The 19,866-nt window shown below is 39.3% G+C and overlaps 1 protein-coding gene across 4 annotated transcripts in view; it reads left to right on the top strand.

Moving 5' to 3' along the window:
- LOC133619471 (tenascin-like) overlaps positions 1–19,866 on the top strand; it is a 237,236-nt gene that overhangs the window by 142,391 nt on the left and 74,979 nt on the right. For 3 of the 4 annotated variants that reach the window (XM_061980515.1, XM_061980511.1, XM_061980513.1), the window contains exons 1-5: positions 5,448–6,025; positions 14,130–15,350; positions 15,581–15,844; positions 15,916–16,031; positions 18,966–19,119. In XM_061980515.1, coding sequence (XP_061836499.1) covers positions 5,476–6,025; positions 14,130–15,350; positions 15,581–15,844; positions 15,916–16,031; positions 18,966–19,119 — 2,305 coding nt within the window. In that variant the 5' untranslated portion in view covers positions 5,448–5,475. Of the gene's footprint in view, positions 1–5,447; positions 6,026–14,129; positions 15,351–15,580; positions 15,845–15,915; positions 16,032–18,965; positions 19,120–19,866 lie in introns of those variants that run through there. The other variant, XM_061980512.1, reaches the window with a different exon arrangement.

Below are 19,866 nucleotides of genomic sequence, written 5' to 3'. Positions count from 1 at the left end.
GCCTCCTGGAGGACGAAGAAGGTCATCCCAACAAAAGATGACTAATTCATTTATAAATTTTTATTTATACTGTAAATGTGCTGCTATTCAGCTGTTAAAATTTTTTAAATGAGTAATAAAATGTTATCCATTTAAAAGAAATGAAAGGCAAAGTGCTAAAAAAAAACAATTAACCTTGTTTATGTAATAAAAAACAATTAAAATAGCAGCAATTAAAAAAACAACACACAAAATCAAACTTCCTCAAAACTAAAGTGTTTAAAAAGCTGCACACTGAAGTATTAAATATTAGCAGTGTTAGCGCTCTAATAGACTCAATGTGTAGAATTCTATATGAATAATCTATATAATATAATGTATATAAATAATAATCTAATATATTCTACAAGTACTAGCAAATATCGAACAAACACATTTTACACAGCAATGAGGCTATTTCCAGGAAGAAGTACAAACCCTGTTTCCATATGAGTTGGGAAATTGTGCTAGATGTAAATATAAACGGAATACAATGATTTGCAAATCATTTTCAACCCATATTCAGTTGAATATGCTACAAAGACAACATATTTGATGTTCAAACTGATAAACATTTTTTTTTTTTTTGCAAATAATCATTAACTTTAGAATTTGATGCCAGCAACACGTGACAAAGAAGTTGGGAAAGGTGGCAATAAATACTGATAAAGTTGAGGAATGCTCATCAAACACTTATTTGGAACATCCCACAGGTGAACAGGCAAATTGGGAACAGGTGGGTGCCATGATTGGGTATAAAAGTAGATTCCATGAAATGCTCGGTCATTCACAAACAAGGATGGGGCGAGGGTCACCACTTTGTCAACAAATGCGTGAGCAAATTGTTGAACAGTTTAAGAAAAACCTTTCTCAACCAGCTATTGCAAGGTCCGTAATATCATCAAAGGGTTCAGAGAATCTGGAGAAATCACTGTACGTAAGCAGCTAAGCCCGTGACCTTCGATCCCTCAGGCTGTACTGCATCAACAGGCGACACCAGTGTGTAAAGGATATCACCACATGGGCTCAGGAACACTTCAGAAACCCACTGTCAGTAACTACAGTTGGTCGCTACATCTGTAAGTGCAAGTTAAAACTCTCCTATGCAAGGCGAAAACCGTTTATCAACAACACCCAGAAACGCTGTCGGCTTCGCTGGGCCTGAGTTCATCTAAGATGGACTGATACAAAGTGGAAAAGTGTTCTGTGGTCTGACGATTCCACATTTCAAATTGTTTTTGGAAACTGTGGACGTTGTGTCCTCCGGACCAAAGAAGAAAAGAACCATCCGGATTGTTATAGGCACAAAGTTGAAAAGCCAGCATCTGTGATGGTATGGGGGTGTATTAGTGCCCAAGACATGGGTAACTTACACATCTGTGAAGGCGTCATTAATGCTGAAAGGTACATACAGGTTTTGGAGCAACATATGTTGCCATCTAAGCAACGTTACCATGGACGCCCCTGCTTATTTCAGCAAGACAATGCCAAGCCACGTGTTACATCAACGTGGCTTCATAGTAAAAGAGTGCGGGTACTAGACTGGCCTGCCTGTAGTCCAGACCTGTCTCCCATTGAAAATGTGTGACGCATTATGAAGCCTAAAATACCACAACGGAGACCCCCGGACTGTTGAACAACTTAAGCTGTACATCAAGCAAGAATGGGAAAGAATTCCACCTGAAAAGCTTCAAAAATGTGTCTCCTCAGTTCCCAAACGTTTACTGAGTGTTGTTAAAAGGAAAGGCCATGTAACACAGTGGTGAACATGCCCTTTCCCAACTACTTTGGCACGTGTTGTAGACATGAAATTCTAAGTTAATTATTATTTGAAAAAAAAAAAAAAGTTTATGAGTTTGAACATCAAATATGTTGTCTTTGTAGTGCATTCAATTGAATATGGGTTGAAAAGGATTTGCAAATCATTGTATTCCGTTTATATTTCCATCTAACACAATTTCCCAACTCATATGGAAACGGGGTTTGTACGTCATGCCTGCATACAATATCACAACAAATGGCAATTAGAAAACAAAGACTAAAACCAACTACAACCAACGGCTAGCAAACCGGTGAAAATACGCAGAGCATGCTTAGCAGCCTAATGTACGCCCAAAACTACAGAAGAGACATTTTACCAAGGTATGTGCTATATGCTACAGCAGGGGTCGGCAACCCAAAATGTTGAAAGAGCCATATTGGACCAAAAATCCCCCCCCAAAAAATCTGTCTGGAGCCGCAAAAAATTAAAAGCCTCATATAATTGTTATAAAGAAGGCAACACATGATGTAAGTGTTTATATTAGGTCTATTAGCCTACTATCAAAGGCTGACGCAAATCTTCGTTGACAGAAATGTTGTATTAGAATTTTTGTTCTACACATTTTTGCAACATTGGAAATCATTAGTAAAATGGAGGCTTCTCGCAGGATGAGATAACTTCTGGAAGTTACTGGCTCAGAATGGCCAAAGGTATAAGATGAGTGTGTTCAAGTTAAAGGAAACGACAGACTGTCTTCTTCTAAAGGATTCATTACAATCTTTGCGAGCTGGGTAACGTTTGCTGTGGTCTGGAACAACATGGCACACAAACAACAATGAGAAATGCAGCCAATATTACATACAGATAACGTGTCATGAGACATGCAAATATAAATTAAGTACACAGAGGACAAAAGTAAATTAAATTAAATGAGCTCAAATATACCTACAAACGAGGCATAATGATGCAATATGTGCATGCAGCCAGCCTATTTAGCATGTTAACACCGATTGGCATGCCAAATATGCCTGATTAAAATCCAACAAGTCAATAACATCAACAAAGCTCACCTTTGTGCATTCACGCACAGCATAAAAAGTTTGGTGGACAAAATGAGACAAAGAAGGAGTGGCACAAAACACATCTTTCTGTGGCTGCGTCGGAGAAAGTTGTACATCTAAACACACTGCGGTGAGTTCAATGATCGCTGAAATTAGTAGGACAAAACGGCACCCGCCAAATACTCTCATCAGTGAAGCATGTTTAGTATAAACAGTGGGATTTCTAACAATTAGGAAGGTTTGTGCCATGTTTGTTATCCTACAGAAAATATATTAAAACAAAATATATATTTTTTTCTTCATCCTTTTCTGACGTACCTGGCATATATTTCCCCTGTTAGCCTATATGTCGATGTGTCATTGACCAGGCTAGCATGCTAAGCATTACACTAGGAGCGAAGCACCATCACACTAAGCATACTAGCTTTGTAAGACAAGATCATAGACTGTATTGGACAATATAGTTTACATACCAATTGTCCATTTCCATTTATTCAAGTAATAAGAAAACGTAAATGCCTGACTTACCTATCAAGGAGGAAATTAGCAAGTTTGCCGTCAGATGAAAACATTTTCTACGCCTTTAATCGTCTCCATCTTTCAAAGGCATCCCGGGTACAAATCCTTGTTTTGTTCCTGAATTTGTCATGAATAAGTTGAGAATCGTAATGAGGCCTTTTAGATTTACTAAGGTCTGACATGTTTAGTAACTTTACCAGTGTCAACAGTGGTAACTGGCAACTTGCATGTGACAGACTCACAGACTTTCTAATTGGTCAAACGGTGGAGGTGAAACAAAAAAGATTTCAGGGCTGTAAATCTAATTTGCATATCCCGGCTGAGCTACTGTTATCAGTTATAGAGGTATTCGAAAAGAACATGATTTATTAACTAGTTGAGGCAATTCCTGAAGGAATTGCGTGTGAATGCTCCAATGCTGAAGTTGAACTGAAATCCTGGAATTTTTTTTTAGAATGGTTGAAAAAGAGCACAAAATTCCCAAACAGGCTGAATATTTTGAAGTTGGAACAGTTTGAATGAGATGGAAAATGTGGGAGTTGTGGAACTTTGAAAAACGTCCCATTGATTTCAATGGGAATTTCTGAAAAAATTGGGAATTTTGGGAAAAGTGGGAATTTTTGGGAAAATGGTAAAAAACTTGAGTGGTCTGATTAAGTATAAATGGTTGGTGTTGGAACTTTTCAAATCGGTTGAGAAATGTTGAAGTAGTAACATGTTGAATTGAGAAATGGTATTACAGAATTTCGGGAAAACCGGGAATTTTTCCAGTTCAAAAACAGCTTTGTTTTTTTGTCCTGGTTAAGAGGAATGTTTTGACGGTGGATTGGTTGAAATGTGTTCAAAAACGTGGAAGGAGTAGTCGCCAGAAAAAAGGGTGGAAATAGGGCTTTGGAAAAGCAGGAATTCTGGAAAATCCTGGAATTTTTATGAACTTGGAAAAATGATAGTTTACATTTCCATAATGGTGGAATGTGTTGAAGGTGGAATAATTTGAATAGATTGAAAAATGTGGAAATGGTAGAAATTTGAAAAATGGCCAATTCATTTTGAACAGGAAAAATGTCCCGGAAAACCTGGAATTCTGGGAAATCTGGGAATTTCTGGAATTTGTCAAGGGAAGGCTGATTAGGCTGAACAGTTTGAAGTTGGAACGGTTTGAATCGGGTGAAAAATGTGGAAGGTAGAGCGCGTCAAAATCTGGAGAAGAAGAAGAATAAGTTGAAAAACCATGAGCATTCACACAATAATGCCTTTGGACATATCAGGGCCATTTAATGATGACGTGACATGAAAAATGATTACATATGGCTCCTTTAATTCTTAAAATGTTGGCTATTCAATAGATTGTATGTTTAATCTTATGGTGTGTGTGTGTGTGTGTGTGTGTGTGTGTGTGTGTGTGTGTGTGTGTGTGTGTGTGTGTGTGTGTGTGTGTGTGTGTGTGTGTGTGTGTGTGTGTGTGTGTGTGTGTGTGTGTGTGGTTCTTGTTTGTTAAAGTGCCTTTTTTTCCTGGCACCGGAAATTGACGCCGCTTTAAAACGTACGTGAATTGATGTAGAGCAGGGGTGTCAAACTCATTTTAGATCGGGGGGCCACATGGAGAAAAATCTACTCCCAAGTGGGCCGGGCTGGTGAAATCACGGCACGATAACTTAAAGATAAAGACAACTTCAGATTGTTTCTTTGTTTAAAAAAAGAACAAGCACATTCCGAAAATGTGCAAATCATAATGTTGTTGGGGTTGTTTTTTTACACTTTAATGTTGCAGTTAATAGTATTCTACCTTTGTCGTTATTTATACTTTCTGAATAAATTATGTGATAATGTTCATCAGTCAACTCATCGGTGTTCATTTTCAATGTATCAAGATAAAAAAATAATATGTTATTTATGTATTTTGCTCATTTTTCTCGACTGGTGCACTAACATGTGGTTTATTTCTTTTACATATGTAGCATCATCTACAAAGAATTGCTATTGCGACATCTAGTGGACACATTTAGAACAGCAGTTTCTTTCATTCAATTTTTCATTCTCATTTTTTTACTTAGCAAACTCAACTCGCGGGCCGGATAAAACCTGTTCACGGGCCTGATCCATTGTGTTTTCTACATGTTCTCTCCTCAAAGGTCCCAAAAGAAGAAGTGCTATCTTTCTGGACTCTTCTCTCGGAGCAAGCAGGAGGCCATGATGGGGATGAAGGCTCTCCCCCTCCTAGTCTGCGTGATTTTAGGCGTGGTCCTGCAGACCTCCAGTGCAGGTCTGGTCAAGAAGGTCCTCAGACACCGCAGGGATAACCTGATGGCTCAGAGGAGCCAGGAGAACTTGACGCTACCGAACCCCGAGCAGCCGGTGGTGTTCAACCACGTCTACAACATCAACGTTCCCACCGCCTCGCTCTGCTCCGTGGACCTGGAGGCCCCCGGCGGCACGGGGCCCAAAGACGAGGGCGGACCGCCAGACGGCGAGCACACGCTGGACGGGGACAACCAGATCGTCTTCACGCACCGCATCAACATCCCCAGGCAGGCGTGCGGCTGCAACAACCCGCCGCCTGATCTCAAGGACATCCTGAGCAGGCTGGAGATGTTGGAGTCAGAACTGTCCAGCCTGAGAGAGCAGTGCAGCAGTGGAGCAACTTGTTGTGCTGCTCAAGTTGCTGGTAGGTTCACATCAACTTATTTCTATCTGGGAATATGAATATGTACGTGTATCAATCAATCTATCAATGTTTACTTATATAGCCCAAATCACGAGTGTCTCAAAGGGCTGCATATATATATATATATATATATATATATATATATATATATATATATATATATATATATATATATATATATATATATATATATATATATATATATATATATATATATGTGTGTGTTTATGTATGTACATATGTATATTTCTATATACGTGTGTGTGTGTGTGTGTGTGTATATATGCGTGTGTGTGTGTATATATGCATGTGTGTTTATATATGTATATTTATGTATATAAATGTGTATATGTATATAGATATATTTAATGTATATGTGTACATATAGGGCAGCACGGTGGGAGAGGGGTTAGTGCATCTGCCCCACAATACGAAGGTCCTGAGTAGTCTTGGGTTCAATTTGGGATCTTTCTGTGTGGAGTTTGCATGTTCTCCCCGTGACTGCGTGGGTTCCCTCCGGGTACTCCGGCTTCCTCCCACCTCCAAAGACATGCACCTGGGGATAGGTTGATTGGCAAAACTAAATGGTCCCTAGTGTGTGAATGTGAGTGTGAATGTTGTCTGTTTATCTGTGTTGGCCCTGCGATGAGGTGGTGACTTGTCCAAGGTGTACACCGCCTTCCGCCCGATTGTAGCTGAGATAGGCTCCAGCGCGCCCAGCGACCCCGAAGGGAATAAGCGGTAGAAAATGGATGTATGGATGGTATATGAACGGTATGTATATATATATATATATATATATATATATATATATATATATGTCTTAATAAGGTTATCCAAAAAATAGTGCTCGATACCGTAGTAGAGCGCAATATATGTATGTGTGGGGAAAAAAAAATCACAAGACTATTTCATCTCTACAGGCCTGTTTCATGAGGGGGGTACCCTCAATCGATATATATATATATATATATATATATATATATATATATATATATATATATATATATATATATATATATATATATATATATATATATATATATGTGTATATATATATATATATATATATATATATATATATATATATATATATATATCATCACTAAAAAAATCCCTGACAAATAACATTAAATTGATATCAAAAAGGTCAGCATGATTGTTCCTCTAAAAAGGACATTTACATCTCATTATTGTGTGCAGGTGCATTCATGTGATTGTCGCTGAGTGTGCAAGATTCTTCCAGAGAATTTTCTTCAAATAAATTATTCAAGTGTTGACGTTGAAAAGAACTGCAGTGCATTTCATTGATCCTAATAACCCATAAGACCCGTTCCAAGTGCAATAATGATATTACGCAACGCTAGTTGTCAACTAATGACATCTAGATCATTGTTTTGATGTTGATATCGGTTCGATATCAACAAAAAAGTATGTATTAGCTTGCACTTAAAATAAGTGATATCTTGTGCGATATAAGCAGCCCTGCAGCGTGTTTACTTGTGTGATATCATGTGCGATACAAGCAGTCCTGCAGCGTGTTTACTTGTGTGTGATATCATGTCCGATACGAGCAGTCCTGCAGAGTGTTTACTTGTGTGTGATATCATGTGCGATACAAACAGTCCTGCGGTGTCTTTACTTGAATGTGATATCATGTGCGATATAAGCAGTCCTGTAGAGTATTGAATTGTGTGTGATATCATGTGCGATACAAGCAGTCCTGCAGAGTATTTACTTTTGTGTGATATCATGTGTGATAAAGTACAGGCAGTCCTGCAGCGTCTTTACTTGTGTGTGATATCATGTGCGATACAAGCAGTCTTGCAGAGTGTTAACTTGTGTGTGATATCATGTGCGATACAAGCAGTCCTGCAGAGTGTTTACTTGTGTGTAATATTATGTGCGATACAAGCAGCCTTACAGAGTGTTAACTTGTGTGTGATATCAGGTGCAATACAAACAGTCCTGCAGCTTGTTAACATGTGTGTGATGTAAATATCATGTCCAATACAAGCAGTCATGCAGCGTGCTTACTTGTGTGTGATATCATGTGTGATACAAGTATCCCTGCAGCGTGTTTACTTGTGTGTGGTATCATGTGCGATACAAGCAGTCCTGCAGAGTGTTTACTTGTGTGTAATATTTTGTGTGTGATATTATGTGATACAATCAGTCCTGCAGTGTGTTTATTTGTGTGTGATATCATGTGTGATACAGTACAAGCAGTCCTGCAGCGCCTTTACTTGTGTGTGGTATCATGTGCGATACAAGCAGTCATGTAGCGTGTTATTTTGTGTGTGATATCATGTGGGGTACAAGCAGTCCTGCAGTGTTTACTTGTGTGTAATATTATGTGTGATACAAGCAGCCTTGCGGTGTGTTTACTTGTGTGTGATATCATGTGCAATACAAACAGTCCTGCAGCTTGTTAACGTGTGTGATGTGACATTATGTCCAATACAAGCAGTCATGCAGCGTTCTTACTTGTGTGTGATATCATGTGCAATACAAGCATCCCTGCAGCGTATTTACTTGTGTGTGATATCTTGTGATACAAGCAGTCCTGCATTGTGTTTACTTGTGTGTGATATCATGTGCTATACAAGCATCCCTGCAGCGTATTTACTTGTGTGTGATATCATGTGTGATACAAGCAGTCATGCAGCGTGTTAACTTCTGTGTGATATCATGTGCGATACAAGCAGTCCTGCAGAGTGTTTACTTGTGTGTAATATTATGTGCGATACAAGTAGCCTTGTGGTGTGTTTACTTGTGTGTGATATCATGTGCAATACAAACAGTCCTGCAGCTTGTTAACATGTGTGTGATGTGATCTCATGTCCAATACAAGCAGTCATGCAGCGTGCTTACTTGTGTGTGATATCATGTGCGATACAAGCATCCATGCAGCGTTTTTACTTATGTGTGATATCATGTGTGATACAAGCAGTCCTACAGTGTGTTTACTTGTGTGTGATATCATGTGTGATACAGTACACGCAGTCCTGCAGCGCCTTTACTTGTGTGTGATATCATGTGCGATACAAGAAGTCCTGCAGAGTGTTAACTTGTGTGTGATATCATGTGCGATACAAGCAGTCCTGCAGAGTGTTTACTTGTATGTAATATTATGTGCGATACAAGCAGTCATGCAGCGTGTTAACTTCTGTGTGATATCATGTGCGATACAAGCAGTCCTGCAGAGTGTTTACTTGTGTGTAATATTATGTGCGATACAAGTAGCCTTGTGGTGTGTTTACTTGTGTGTGATATCATGTGCAATACAAACAGTCCTGCAGCTTGTTAACATGTGTGTGATGTGATCTCATGTCCAATACAAGCAGTCATGCAGCGTGCTTACTTGTGTGTGATATCATGTGCGATACAAGCATCCATGCAGCGTTTTTACTTATGTGTGATATCATGTGTGATACAAGCAGTCCTGAAGTGTGTTTACTTGTGTGTGATATCATGTGTGATACAGTACACGCAGTCCTGCAGCGCCTTTACTTGTGTGTGATATCTTGTGATACAAGCAGTCCTGCATTGTGTTTACTTGTGTGTGATATCATGTGCTATACAAGCATCCCTGCAGCGTATTTACTTGTGTGTGATATCATGTGTGATACAAGCAGTCATGCAGCGTGTTAACTTCTGTGTGATATCATGTGCGATACAAGCAGTCCTGCAGCTTGTTAACATGTGTGTGATGTGATATCATGTTCGATACAAGCAGTCATGCAGCATGCTTACTTGTGTGTGATATCATGTGCGATACAAGCATCCCTGCAGTGTATTTACTTGTGTGTGATATCATGTGTGATACAAGCAGTGCTGCAGTGTGTTTACTTGTGTGTGATATCATGTGTGATACAGTACAAACAGTCCTGCAGCGCTGATATCATGTGCGATACAAGCAGTCCTGCAGAGTGTTTACTTGTGTGTGATATCATGTGCGATACAAGCATCCATGCAGCGTATTTACTTGTGTGTGATATCATGTGTGATACAAGCAGTCCTGCAGTGTGTTTACTTGTGTGTGATATCATGTGTGATACAGTACAAGCAATCCTGCAGCGCCTTTACTTGTGTGTGATATCATGTGCGATACAAGCAGTCCTGCAGAGTGTTAACTTGTGTGTGATACAAGCAGTCCTACAGATTGTTAATGTGTGCAAAGCTGGTTAACATCTATATATCCTCTAATAAACACACAATTTCTTCTATTTTACTAAAGTAATTTACAAAATGGAAACATGCTAGGCCAAAGGCTACTAAGAGCTGGAAGCTACACAACAGCTAAGCACACTATAGCACACAAGCTAGACATAGATAATAATTATTGAACAATAAAAGGTGACATTTGTCAATCTAAAGTATCAAACAATTATAGTTACATATTACTTACACATACAAAGTCTTTAAAGCAGAAGCGTATTAGAAAGTATCCAGTAACAAACGTGTCTGCATCGTTTAACTTACTGTATAATTAATTGTATTGACCACTAGGTGATGCTATAAAAAACATAAAATTACCACTCCATTTCAGTTTAAAGACAGCATAAGTCCATTCCAGATGGTTAATAATAAATAAGTTAGTGTTTTTCACAGCTACCATTGTTCTCTGTTTGACTTATTTCAAAACAATTAATGTAGGAATTGTTTCAATGATAAAGAGCTGAAGTTTAACTGAAAATGTGTATGACTCTTGAAATGTTAAATGGATAGTTTAAACAGAAGCAATATTAGTCTCAAATGCATAGCTGCAAAATTTTATTAAAAAAGTATTTATTAGTTAGTGAGATAGCTTCAAGTAAAAATTAAATGAGTCTTAGGAGTATACCTGTAAAATTAGGTAAATATGTTAGCGTGGTCATAAGATTACATAGAGTAACAAACTACATGACTAATGGGTAAATACCTGCAAACTTTGCTAAAAATGTTAGCATGCTAGCAAGATAGCATCAAGAAAGAAAATGCATTACTTTTTTAGGTGTATACTTGCAAAATTTGCTAAATATGTTACCATGCTAACAATTAGCATGGTGGCAAGATAGCGTCGAGTAAAAACCTATATGACACTTCGGTAAACACCTTGAAAATTAGGTAAAAATGTTAACATGCTAAGAGTTAGCGTGGTTACAAAATAGTGTCAAGTAACAAACTATATGGCACTTGGGCAAATACCTGCAAAATTAGCTAAAAATGTTAGCATGCTAAAAGTTAGCTAGCCAGCAAGCTATTATCAAGTAACAAAATACATTACTTTTAGGTATATATTCGCAAAATTAACTGAACATGTTAGTATGCTCACGTTACGTTTCCAAAAACAATTTCAAATGTGGACTCGTCAGACAACAGAACACTTTTACACTTTGCATCAGTCCATCTTAGATGAGCTCGGACACAGCGAAGCCGACGGCGTTTCTGGGTGTTGTTGATAAATGACTTTGGCTTCACATAGTACAATTTTAACATGCACTTACAGATGTAGCGACGAGCTGTAGTTACTGACAGTGGTTTTCTGAAGAGTTCCTGAGCCCATGTGGTGATATCCTTTACACACTGTTGGACAATTTGCTTACGCATTTGTTGACAAAGTGGTGACCCTCGCCCCATCCTTGTTTGTGAATGACTGAGCATTTCATGGAAGCTACTTTTATACCCAATCATGGCACCTACCTGTTCCCATTTAGCCTGTTCACATGTGGGATGTTCCAAATAAGTGTTTGATGAGAATTCCTCAACTTTCTCAGTCTTGTTTGCCACTTGTGCCAGCTTTTTAGAAACATGATGCAGGCATTAAATCCCAAATGAGCTAATATTTTCAAAAAATAACAACGTTTTGCAGTTCGAACGTAAAGTATCTTGTCTTTGCAGTCTATTCAATTTAATATAAGTTGAAAAGGATTAGCAAATCATTGTATTCTGTTTTTATTTACCATTTACACAACGTGCCAACTTCACTGGTTTCGGGGTTTGTACATGACACTTAGGTATATACATGCAAAATGAGCTAAAAATGTTAGCATGCTAGCAAGCTAGCATCAAGTAACAAAATACATTACTGATAGGTGTACACTTGCAAAATTAACTGAACATGTTAGTATGCTTATGTTAAAATGTTAATGTTGCTAAATAGTTAGCACACTTAAAATTAGCATGGTTGCAAAATAGCGTTGAGTAACAAACTACATAACACTTAGGTGTATAACTGCAGAATTAGCTAAAAATGTTAACATGCTACGAGTTAGCGTAAAAACAAAATAGCGTCACGTAAAACACTATATGGCACCTAGGCAAACACCTGCTAAATTATCTAAAAATTTTAGCATGCTAGCAAGCTAGCATCAAGTAACAAGATACATTACTTTTAGGTGTATACTTGCACAATTAACTGAACATGTTAGTATGTTTGCGTTAAAATGTTAATGTTGCTAAATAGTTAGCATGCTAAAAATGAGCATGCTAGCAAGATAGCGTCGAGTAACAAACCACATGACACTTAGGTATATACCTGCAAAATTAGCTAAAAATGTTAGCAGGCTCACAATTAGCATGGTGACAAAATCGCCTCAAGTAACAAACTACATGACACTTACGTATATACCGGCAAAATTGGCTAAAAATGTTAGCTTGCTAAGAGTTAGCATGTTTGCAGGATAGCGTCGAGGAACAAACTACATGACACTTACGTATATACCGGCAAAATTGGCTAAAAATGTTAGCTTGCTAAGAGTTAGCATGTTTGCAGGATAGCGTCGAGTAACAAACTACATGCCACTTACGTATGTACCGGCAAAATTGGCTAAAAATGTTAGCTTGCTAAGAGTTAGCATGTTTGCAGGATAGCGTCGAGTAACAAACTACATGCCACTTACGTATGTACCGGCAAAATTGGCTAAAAATGTTAGCTTGCTAAGAGTTAGCATGTTTGCAGGATAGCGTCGAGCAACAAACTACATGACACTTACGTATATACCGGCAAAATTGGCTAAAAATGTTAGCTTGCTAAGAGTTAGCATGTTTGCAGGATAGCGTCGAGTAACAAACTACATGCCACTTACGTATGTACCGGCAAAATTGGCTAAAAATGTTAGCTTGCTAAGAGTTAGCATGTTTGCAGGATAGCGTCGAGTAACAAACTACATGCCACTTACGTATGTACCGGCAAAATTGGCTAAAAATGTTAGCTTGCTAAGAGTTAGCATGTTTGCAGGATAGCGTCGAGCAACAAACTACATGACACGTATATACCGGCAAAATTGGCTAAAAATGTTAGCTTGCTAAGAGTTAGCATGTTTGCAAGATAGCGTCGAGTAACAAACTACATGACACTTACGTATATACCGGCAAAATTGGCTAAAAATGTTAGCTTGCAAAGAGTTAGCATGTTTGCAGGATAGCGTCGAGTAACAAACTACATGACACTTACGTATATACCGGCAAAATTGGCTAAAAATGTTAGCTTGCTAAGAGTTAGCATGTTTGCAGGATAGCGTCGAGTAACAAACTACATGACACTTAGGTATATACCTGCAAAATTTGCTAAAAATGTTAGCAGGCTCACATTTAGCATGGTGACAAAATCGCCTCAAGTAACAAACTACATGACACTTACGTATATACCAGCAAAATTAGCTAAAAATGTTTGCATGCTGAGAGTTAGCATGTTAGCAAGAGAGCATCGAATAACAAAATACATTACTTTTAGGCGTAAACTTGCACAATTAACTGAACATGTTAGTATGCTAACGTTAAAATGTTAACATGCTATGCTAGAAAATAACATGACTCTCAGGTGTATACCTGCAAAAGTATCGAAAAATGTTAGCATGCTAACCACTCACAAGTTTTTCACTGAACCAGGAGTCATGTCTGGTTTAGCTGCACATGTGCTCTGTGACGACTGACTCAAGTCAATCGAGTATTCACTCTTCAAATGAGCTAGCTTAACTGACTCACTGCTATTTTGGGGAGTATCCTGGGACCGTCACATGACAGTCAGATGATTATTTGAACACTTCTCGTGTTGGTTCTGTGTTGGTTCTCTTTGTGAATAGTTTTGAAATAATCTCCCTTTTTCCATCTCATCCTTTAGGGGAAGTCTCCACAAAGCCGTACTGTAACGGCCGTGGGAACTGGAGCGCTGACTCCTGCAGCTGCGTATGCGATCCAGGGTGGAAAGGTCCCAATTGCACAGACCCCGAGTGCCCGAATGAGTGCCAGGACCAAGGCCGCTGTGTGGACGGAAAATGTGAATGCTTTGAGGGCTTCGCCGGCTACGACTGCAGCACTGAGCTGTGCCTGGTGGACTGCGGCAACTATGGCCACTGTGTCGAAGGGTCTTGCCTGTGCGAGGAGGGCTTCGTCGGGGAGGACTGCTCCCAGACCAACTGCCTCAACAACTGTCTTAACCGCGGGCGTTGTGTGGACGAGGAGTGCGTCTGCGATGAGCCGTGGACGGGCTTCGACTGCTCCGAGCTCATCTGTCCAAACGACTGCTACGACCGCGGGCGCTGCGTCAACGGCACTTGCTTCTGCGACGATGGCTTTGCCGGAGAAGACTGCGGCGAGCTCACGTGTCCGGGCAACTGCAACAACGCCGGCATCTGTGTGAAGGGACAGTGTGTATGCCGGCCCGGCTACAGCGGGGAGGATTGCGCCAAGCGCACCTGTCCCCAGAACTGCAACGAGCGAGGCCATTGCTTCAACGGGAAGTGTATCTGCGACCCAGGGTTTGTGGGCAACGACTGCTCCGTCCTGTCATGCCCTGAAAACTGCAGCAACAGAGGCCAATGCGTTGACGGAGAGTGCGTGTGTGATGAAGGACACCAAGGAGAAGACTGTAGTGAGCGCTCCTGCCCAAACAACTGCCTAGATCGTGGACGCTGCGTCGACGGAAAGTGTCAGTGCAACAAAGGCTTTACTGGCGAGGACTGCGGCGTCAAGACCTGTCCTAAAGACTGCATGGGGCGTGGGGAGTGTACGGATGGCACCTGTGTTTGCTTTATTGGCTTCACTGGTAAAGACTGCGGCGAGTTGACCTGTCCCAACGACTGTCACGGACGTGGTCACTGTGTGGAAGGACAATGTGTTTGTCAGAAGGGTTTCACTGGCGAAGACTGCAGTGAGAAGACATGTCCTAAAAACTGTCTGGACAGAGGCTACTGCAATGACGGCAGCTGTGTGTGCTATGAAGGCTTCACTGGACCAGATTGCTCTGTCCTGACCTGTCCAGAGGACTGCCAGAACCAAGGACGGTGTGAAAACGGGGTGTGCGTCTGTGACGAGGGTTTCATCGGTGAAGACTGCTCAGAAGGTAAGGATACTACTTCATAGGTTTTCTGGTTTTGACGGGACAGAGGTGGGTTCCACAGCGCAATTTGGACAATGTCTGCTCTAACTGGGGTGCCGACCGGTGGGATGTTTATATCTTCCCGTTTAGATGAAGGATTCATCTTTTCCTAAAAAAAGGTGCCGCAAACGAGCGTCTTTCTTACCATCTCCGGGTCTAAGTTGGAAGTGCTGACTCCCTGCATATGTTTACAGTCTCACCTCCAAAGGACCTCACAGTGGAAGAGGTCTCACCTGAAACGGTGGACCTGTCTTGGCGGAACGAGATGCTCGTGACAGAGTACCAAATCATCTACGTTCCCACCGCCCCTGGAGGTCTGGAGCTGGATGTGCGGGTTCCCGGGAACCAGAAAAAGGCCACGATTAGAGAACTGGAACCTGGCATCGAGTATCTGGTCAGCGTGTACGCGATCCTCAACGATAAGAGGAGTGTTCCTGTGAGCGCAAGGGTGGCAACACGTATGAACCTTTCACTTTATATGTTGTGGGGAAACGAGCCAGAGTCAAGCGATTGTTTTTAATCACCTCAGATCTTCCTGAGCCAGAGGGACTGAAGTTCAAGGCAGTGAGGGAGACGTCTGTAGAGGTACAGTGGGACCCTCTTGACATCCCCTTTGACGGCTGGAACCTCATCTTTAGAAATACTGTGAGTATAAATTGATGCTAGCTGTTAGCAAGCTAACTGTTTTAGCTAATTTTGCAGCCATACATCCCAGACTCATATTACTCGGTACTTGACACTTGCTAATTTTTTTTGCTATTTTTGCAGCCGTACAACCCAGACTCATATTACTCGGTACTTGACAAATGCTAACTATTTTGGCTATTTTTGCAGCCGTACATTGCAGAGTCATAACTTGGTACTTGACACATGCTAACTTTTTTAGCTAATTTTGTAGCCGTTTTTCTCAAAGTCATATAACTCGGTACTTGACACATGCTAACTATTTTGACTATTTTTGCAGCCGTACATTGCAGAGTCATAACTTGGTACTTGACCCATGCTAACTATTTTAGCTATTTTTGCAGCCGTACATCCCAGACTCATATTACTCTGTACTTGACACATGCTAACTCTTTTAGCCATTTTAGTGTACATTGCAGAGTCATAACTTGGTATTTGACACATGCTAACTGTTTTAGCTAATTTTGCAGCCGTACACGTCAGGGTCATATAACTTGGTACTTGACACATGCTAACTTTTTTAGCTACTTTTGCAGCTGTGCATCTCAGAGTCATATAACTAGGTACTGGACACATGCTAACAAAAGCATGCTAACTTTTTTAGCTAATTTTGCAGCTGTGCATCTCAGAGTCATATAACTAGGTACTGGACACATGCTAACAAAAGCATGCTAACTTTTTTAGCAAATTTTGCAGCCGTACATTGCAGAGTCAAAACTTTGTACTTGACACATGCTAACTATTTTGGCTATTTTTGCAGCCGTGCATTGCAGAGTCATAACTTGGTACTTGACACATGCTAACTTTTTTAGCTAATTTTGTAGCCGTTTTTCTCAAAGTCATACAACTCGGTACTTGACACATGCTAACTATTTTAGCTATTTTTGCAGCCGTACATCCCAGACTCATATTACTCTGTACTTGACACATGCTAACTATTTTAGCCATTTTAATGTACATTGCAGAGTCACAACTTGGTATTTGACACATGCTAACTGTTTTAGCTCATTTTGCAGCCGTACACGTCAGGGTCATACAACTTGGTACTTGACACATGCTAACTTGTTTAGCTCATTTTGCAACTGTGCATCTCAGAGTCATATAACTTGGCACTGGACACATGCTAACACAAGCATGCTAACTTTTTTAGCTAATTTTAGAGCCAAACATTTCAGAGTAATATAACCTGATACTTGACACATGCTAACTTTTTTAGCAAATTTTGCAGCCGTACATTGCAGAGTCATAACTTGGTACTTGACACATGCTAACTTTTTTAGCCATTTTAGTGTACATTGCAGAGTCACAACTTGGTATTTGACACATGCTAATTGTTTTAGCTAATATTGCAGCCGTACACGTCAGGGTCATATAACTTGGTACTTGACACATGCTAACTTTTTTAGCTAATTTTGCAGCTGTGCATCTCAGAGTTATATAACTTGGTACTGGACACATGCTAACACGAGCATGCTAACTTTTTTAGCTAATTTTGGAGCCAAACATTTCAGAGTAATATAACCTGATACTTGACACATGCTAACTTTTTTAGCAAATTTTGCAGACGTACATCTCAAAGTCATATAACCTGATACTTGGCACAAGCTAACTTTTTTTTTACTAATTTGGCAGCCGTACAACTTAGAGTCACATTACTTATTACTTGTCACATATGTGACGACCGGGGCGCATGGTGATGCGGGGTTTCGTTCTCCCAGGATGCAACGGACTTCGGACACAGCGTGAAGGTAAAATAAATGATTTATTTACCGGACTAAATTATACTGGAACAAAGAAAAAGGGTGCTCATAGCACATAAGGCAAAAACTAAAAGAGCTAGCATGGGAGCTAGAAGGTAAAAACTAAGGAAGATAAGCGTGGAAGCTAACAGGTACTGAGCCAGAACAAATGTCGTCAACTGTTGCATGAAAACAAACTACGAAGCAAGAACGAATGACAGGGAGGACAGGCTTAAATAATAATGTCAGTGATGACAAACAGGTGCGTGTCGGGAACAAACGCGGCAGGTGAAAATAATAAGCAGCCATGGCAACAAACTCAGGTGTACAAAACAGGTACTCAAGGAGTCCAAAACTAACCAAAAACACAAGTATCTTGAAAACGTAAACAGAAAATATGATCCGGGCAGCGGATCATAACAACATACTAACTGTTAGCATGTTAACTTATTTTTTTTCACATTTTGCAGCTGTACGCCTTAAGATTCATATAACTTGGTATTTGACACATGCTAATTCTTGGCACGCCAATTTTAGCATGTTGGCATGCCTGACATTTTTGGGGGGTGGGTCAGGGCATCGGGAGAGACGTGACCGCATGTTTGTTTTTAATGTTTCCAAATTCAAGGATTAATTCCCTGGACACAGGAAGACTTTGAGGGACAAAAAAAAAGGATTTAAAGAAGTAACAGATAGTAGTTTTTACTTGTATAGTTATTGCATACTATTGACTTTGTTTTGATTAAAATGTTGTCTGTAATAAAATAGAATAATGAAGTAGTTTATATTTATATTGTGTCAACATTGTTACACTGACAATAACACTCCCCATAACGACAATGAAATATTTATAGGGTTGGACCCCGGGATGCAGACACATAGGCAGAATAGGCATACGTTTAGTTTTTCATGACAACACATAGAAAAGTAAAAGGTATAAAAGAATCTGCAGAGGAAATACGAGAAGGAACCAGTAGGGGGCAACAATATGAAATAAAAGGCAGGGTGGAACATTAATTGAACAACATTGTCACATGCTAATACTATAGAAGACTAAATACTTCATGTTATCAGTTTTAAATCTTATTTTACTACAATGTGGGGATTAAAAATATTGCATGCTCGACAGTCTTCAAACCTTTGTGTTTTGCTACAGAAAGAGGAGGACGGTGAGATTCTGAACTCCCTGGGCCGTCCAGACACCACATTTGAACAGTCGGGCCTTGGACCTGGCCAAGAGTATGAAGTGAAACTGGAGGTGGTGAAGAACAAGACGCGTGGACCGCCTGCCTCCAAGAGTGTGGTCACAAGTGAGTGTGCAGAGTTAGCACTTTTTTTATGCTCAACATCTTGTTGGTACACACATTTCCGCTTTGTTTACCGCTCCATACTTTTTATGCTCGGTCTACTTAAATGGAGCATTGTGTTCATGAACACTCGGGGTGCACAAATAAATCGTTTTACAGCGGAATAGCCGATCATAGTTATCGTAATTTTAAATATGTATTATAGATATATATATATATAGAAAATATGTATTATATATATATATATATATATATATATATATATATATATATATATATATATATATATATATATATATATATATACTGTATATATATATATATACATATAAATATACATACATATATACATATATATATACATACATATATATATATATACATATATATATATATATATATATATATATATATGTATACATATACATACATATACATGTATATATATACATATATAGGTATACATATACATACATACAGTATATACATATACATGTATATATGTATGTATATATGTGTATGTATAAATGTGTATATACATCATATGTATGTATATGTATATATATACTTGATTCAAACCGATTCTCGCAATGTATTTTATAAAATAATTACAATGAAACTTTTTCAAAACAGGTTACAGGTTAGAAAAGCTCATTCTGGTTGCATGGAGAGGGCCTAAAACATCTTTTTAGAAATTGATACTTACAAAAACAAAAAAACAAACAAATACTACTCAGTGGCCTAGTACCT

This window comes from Nerophis lumbriciformis, linkage group LG20 (genome assembly GCF_033978685.3).
Source record: "Nerophis lumbriciformis linkage group LG20, RoL_Nlum_v2.1, whole genome shotgun sequence".
In the NCBI taxonomy this organism is placed as follows: Eukaryota; Metazoa; Chordata; class Actinopteri; order Syngnathiformes; family Syngnathidae; genus Nerophis; species Nerophis lumbriciformis.
This window is presented reverse-complemented; position numbering and strand designations above follow the sequence as displayed.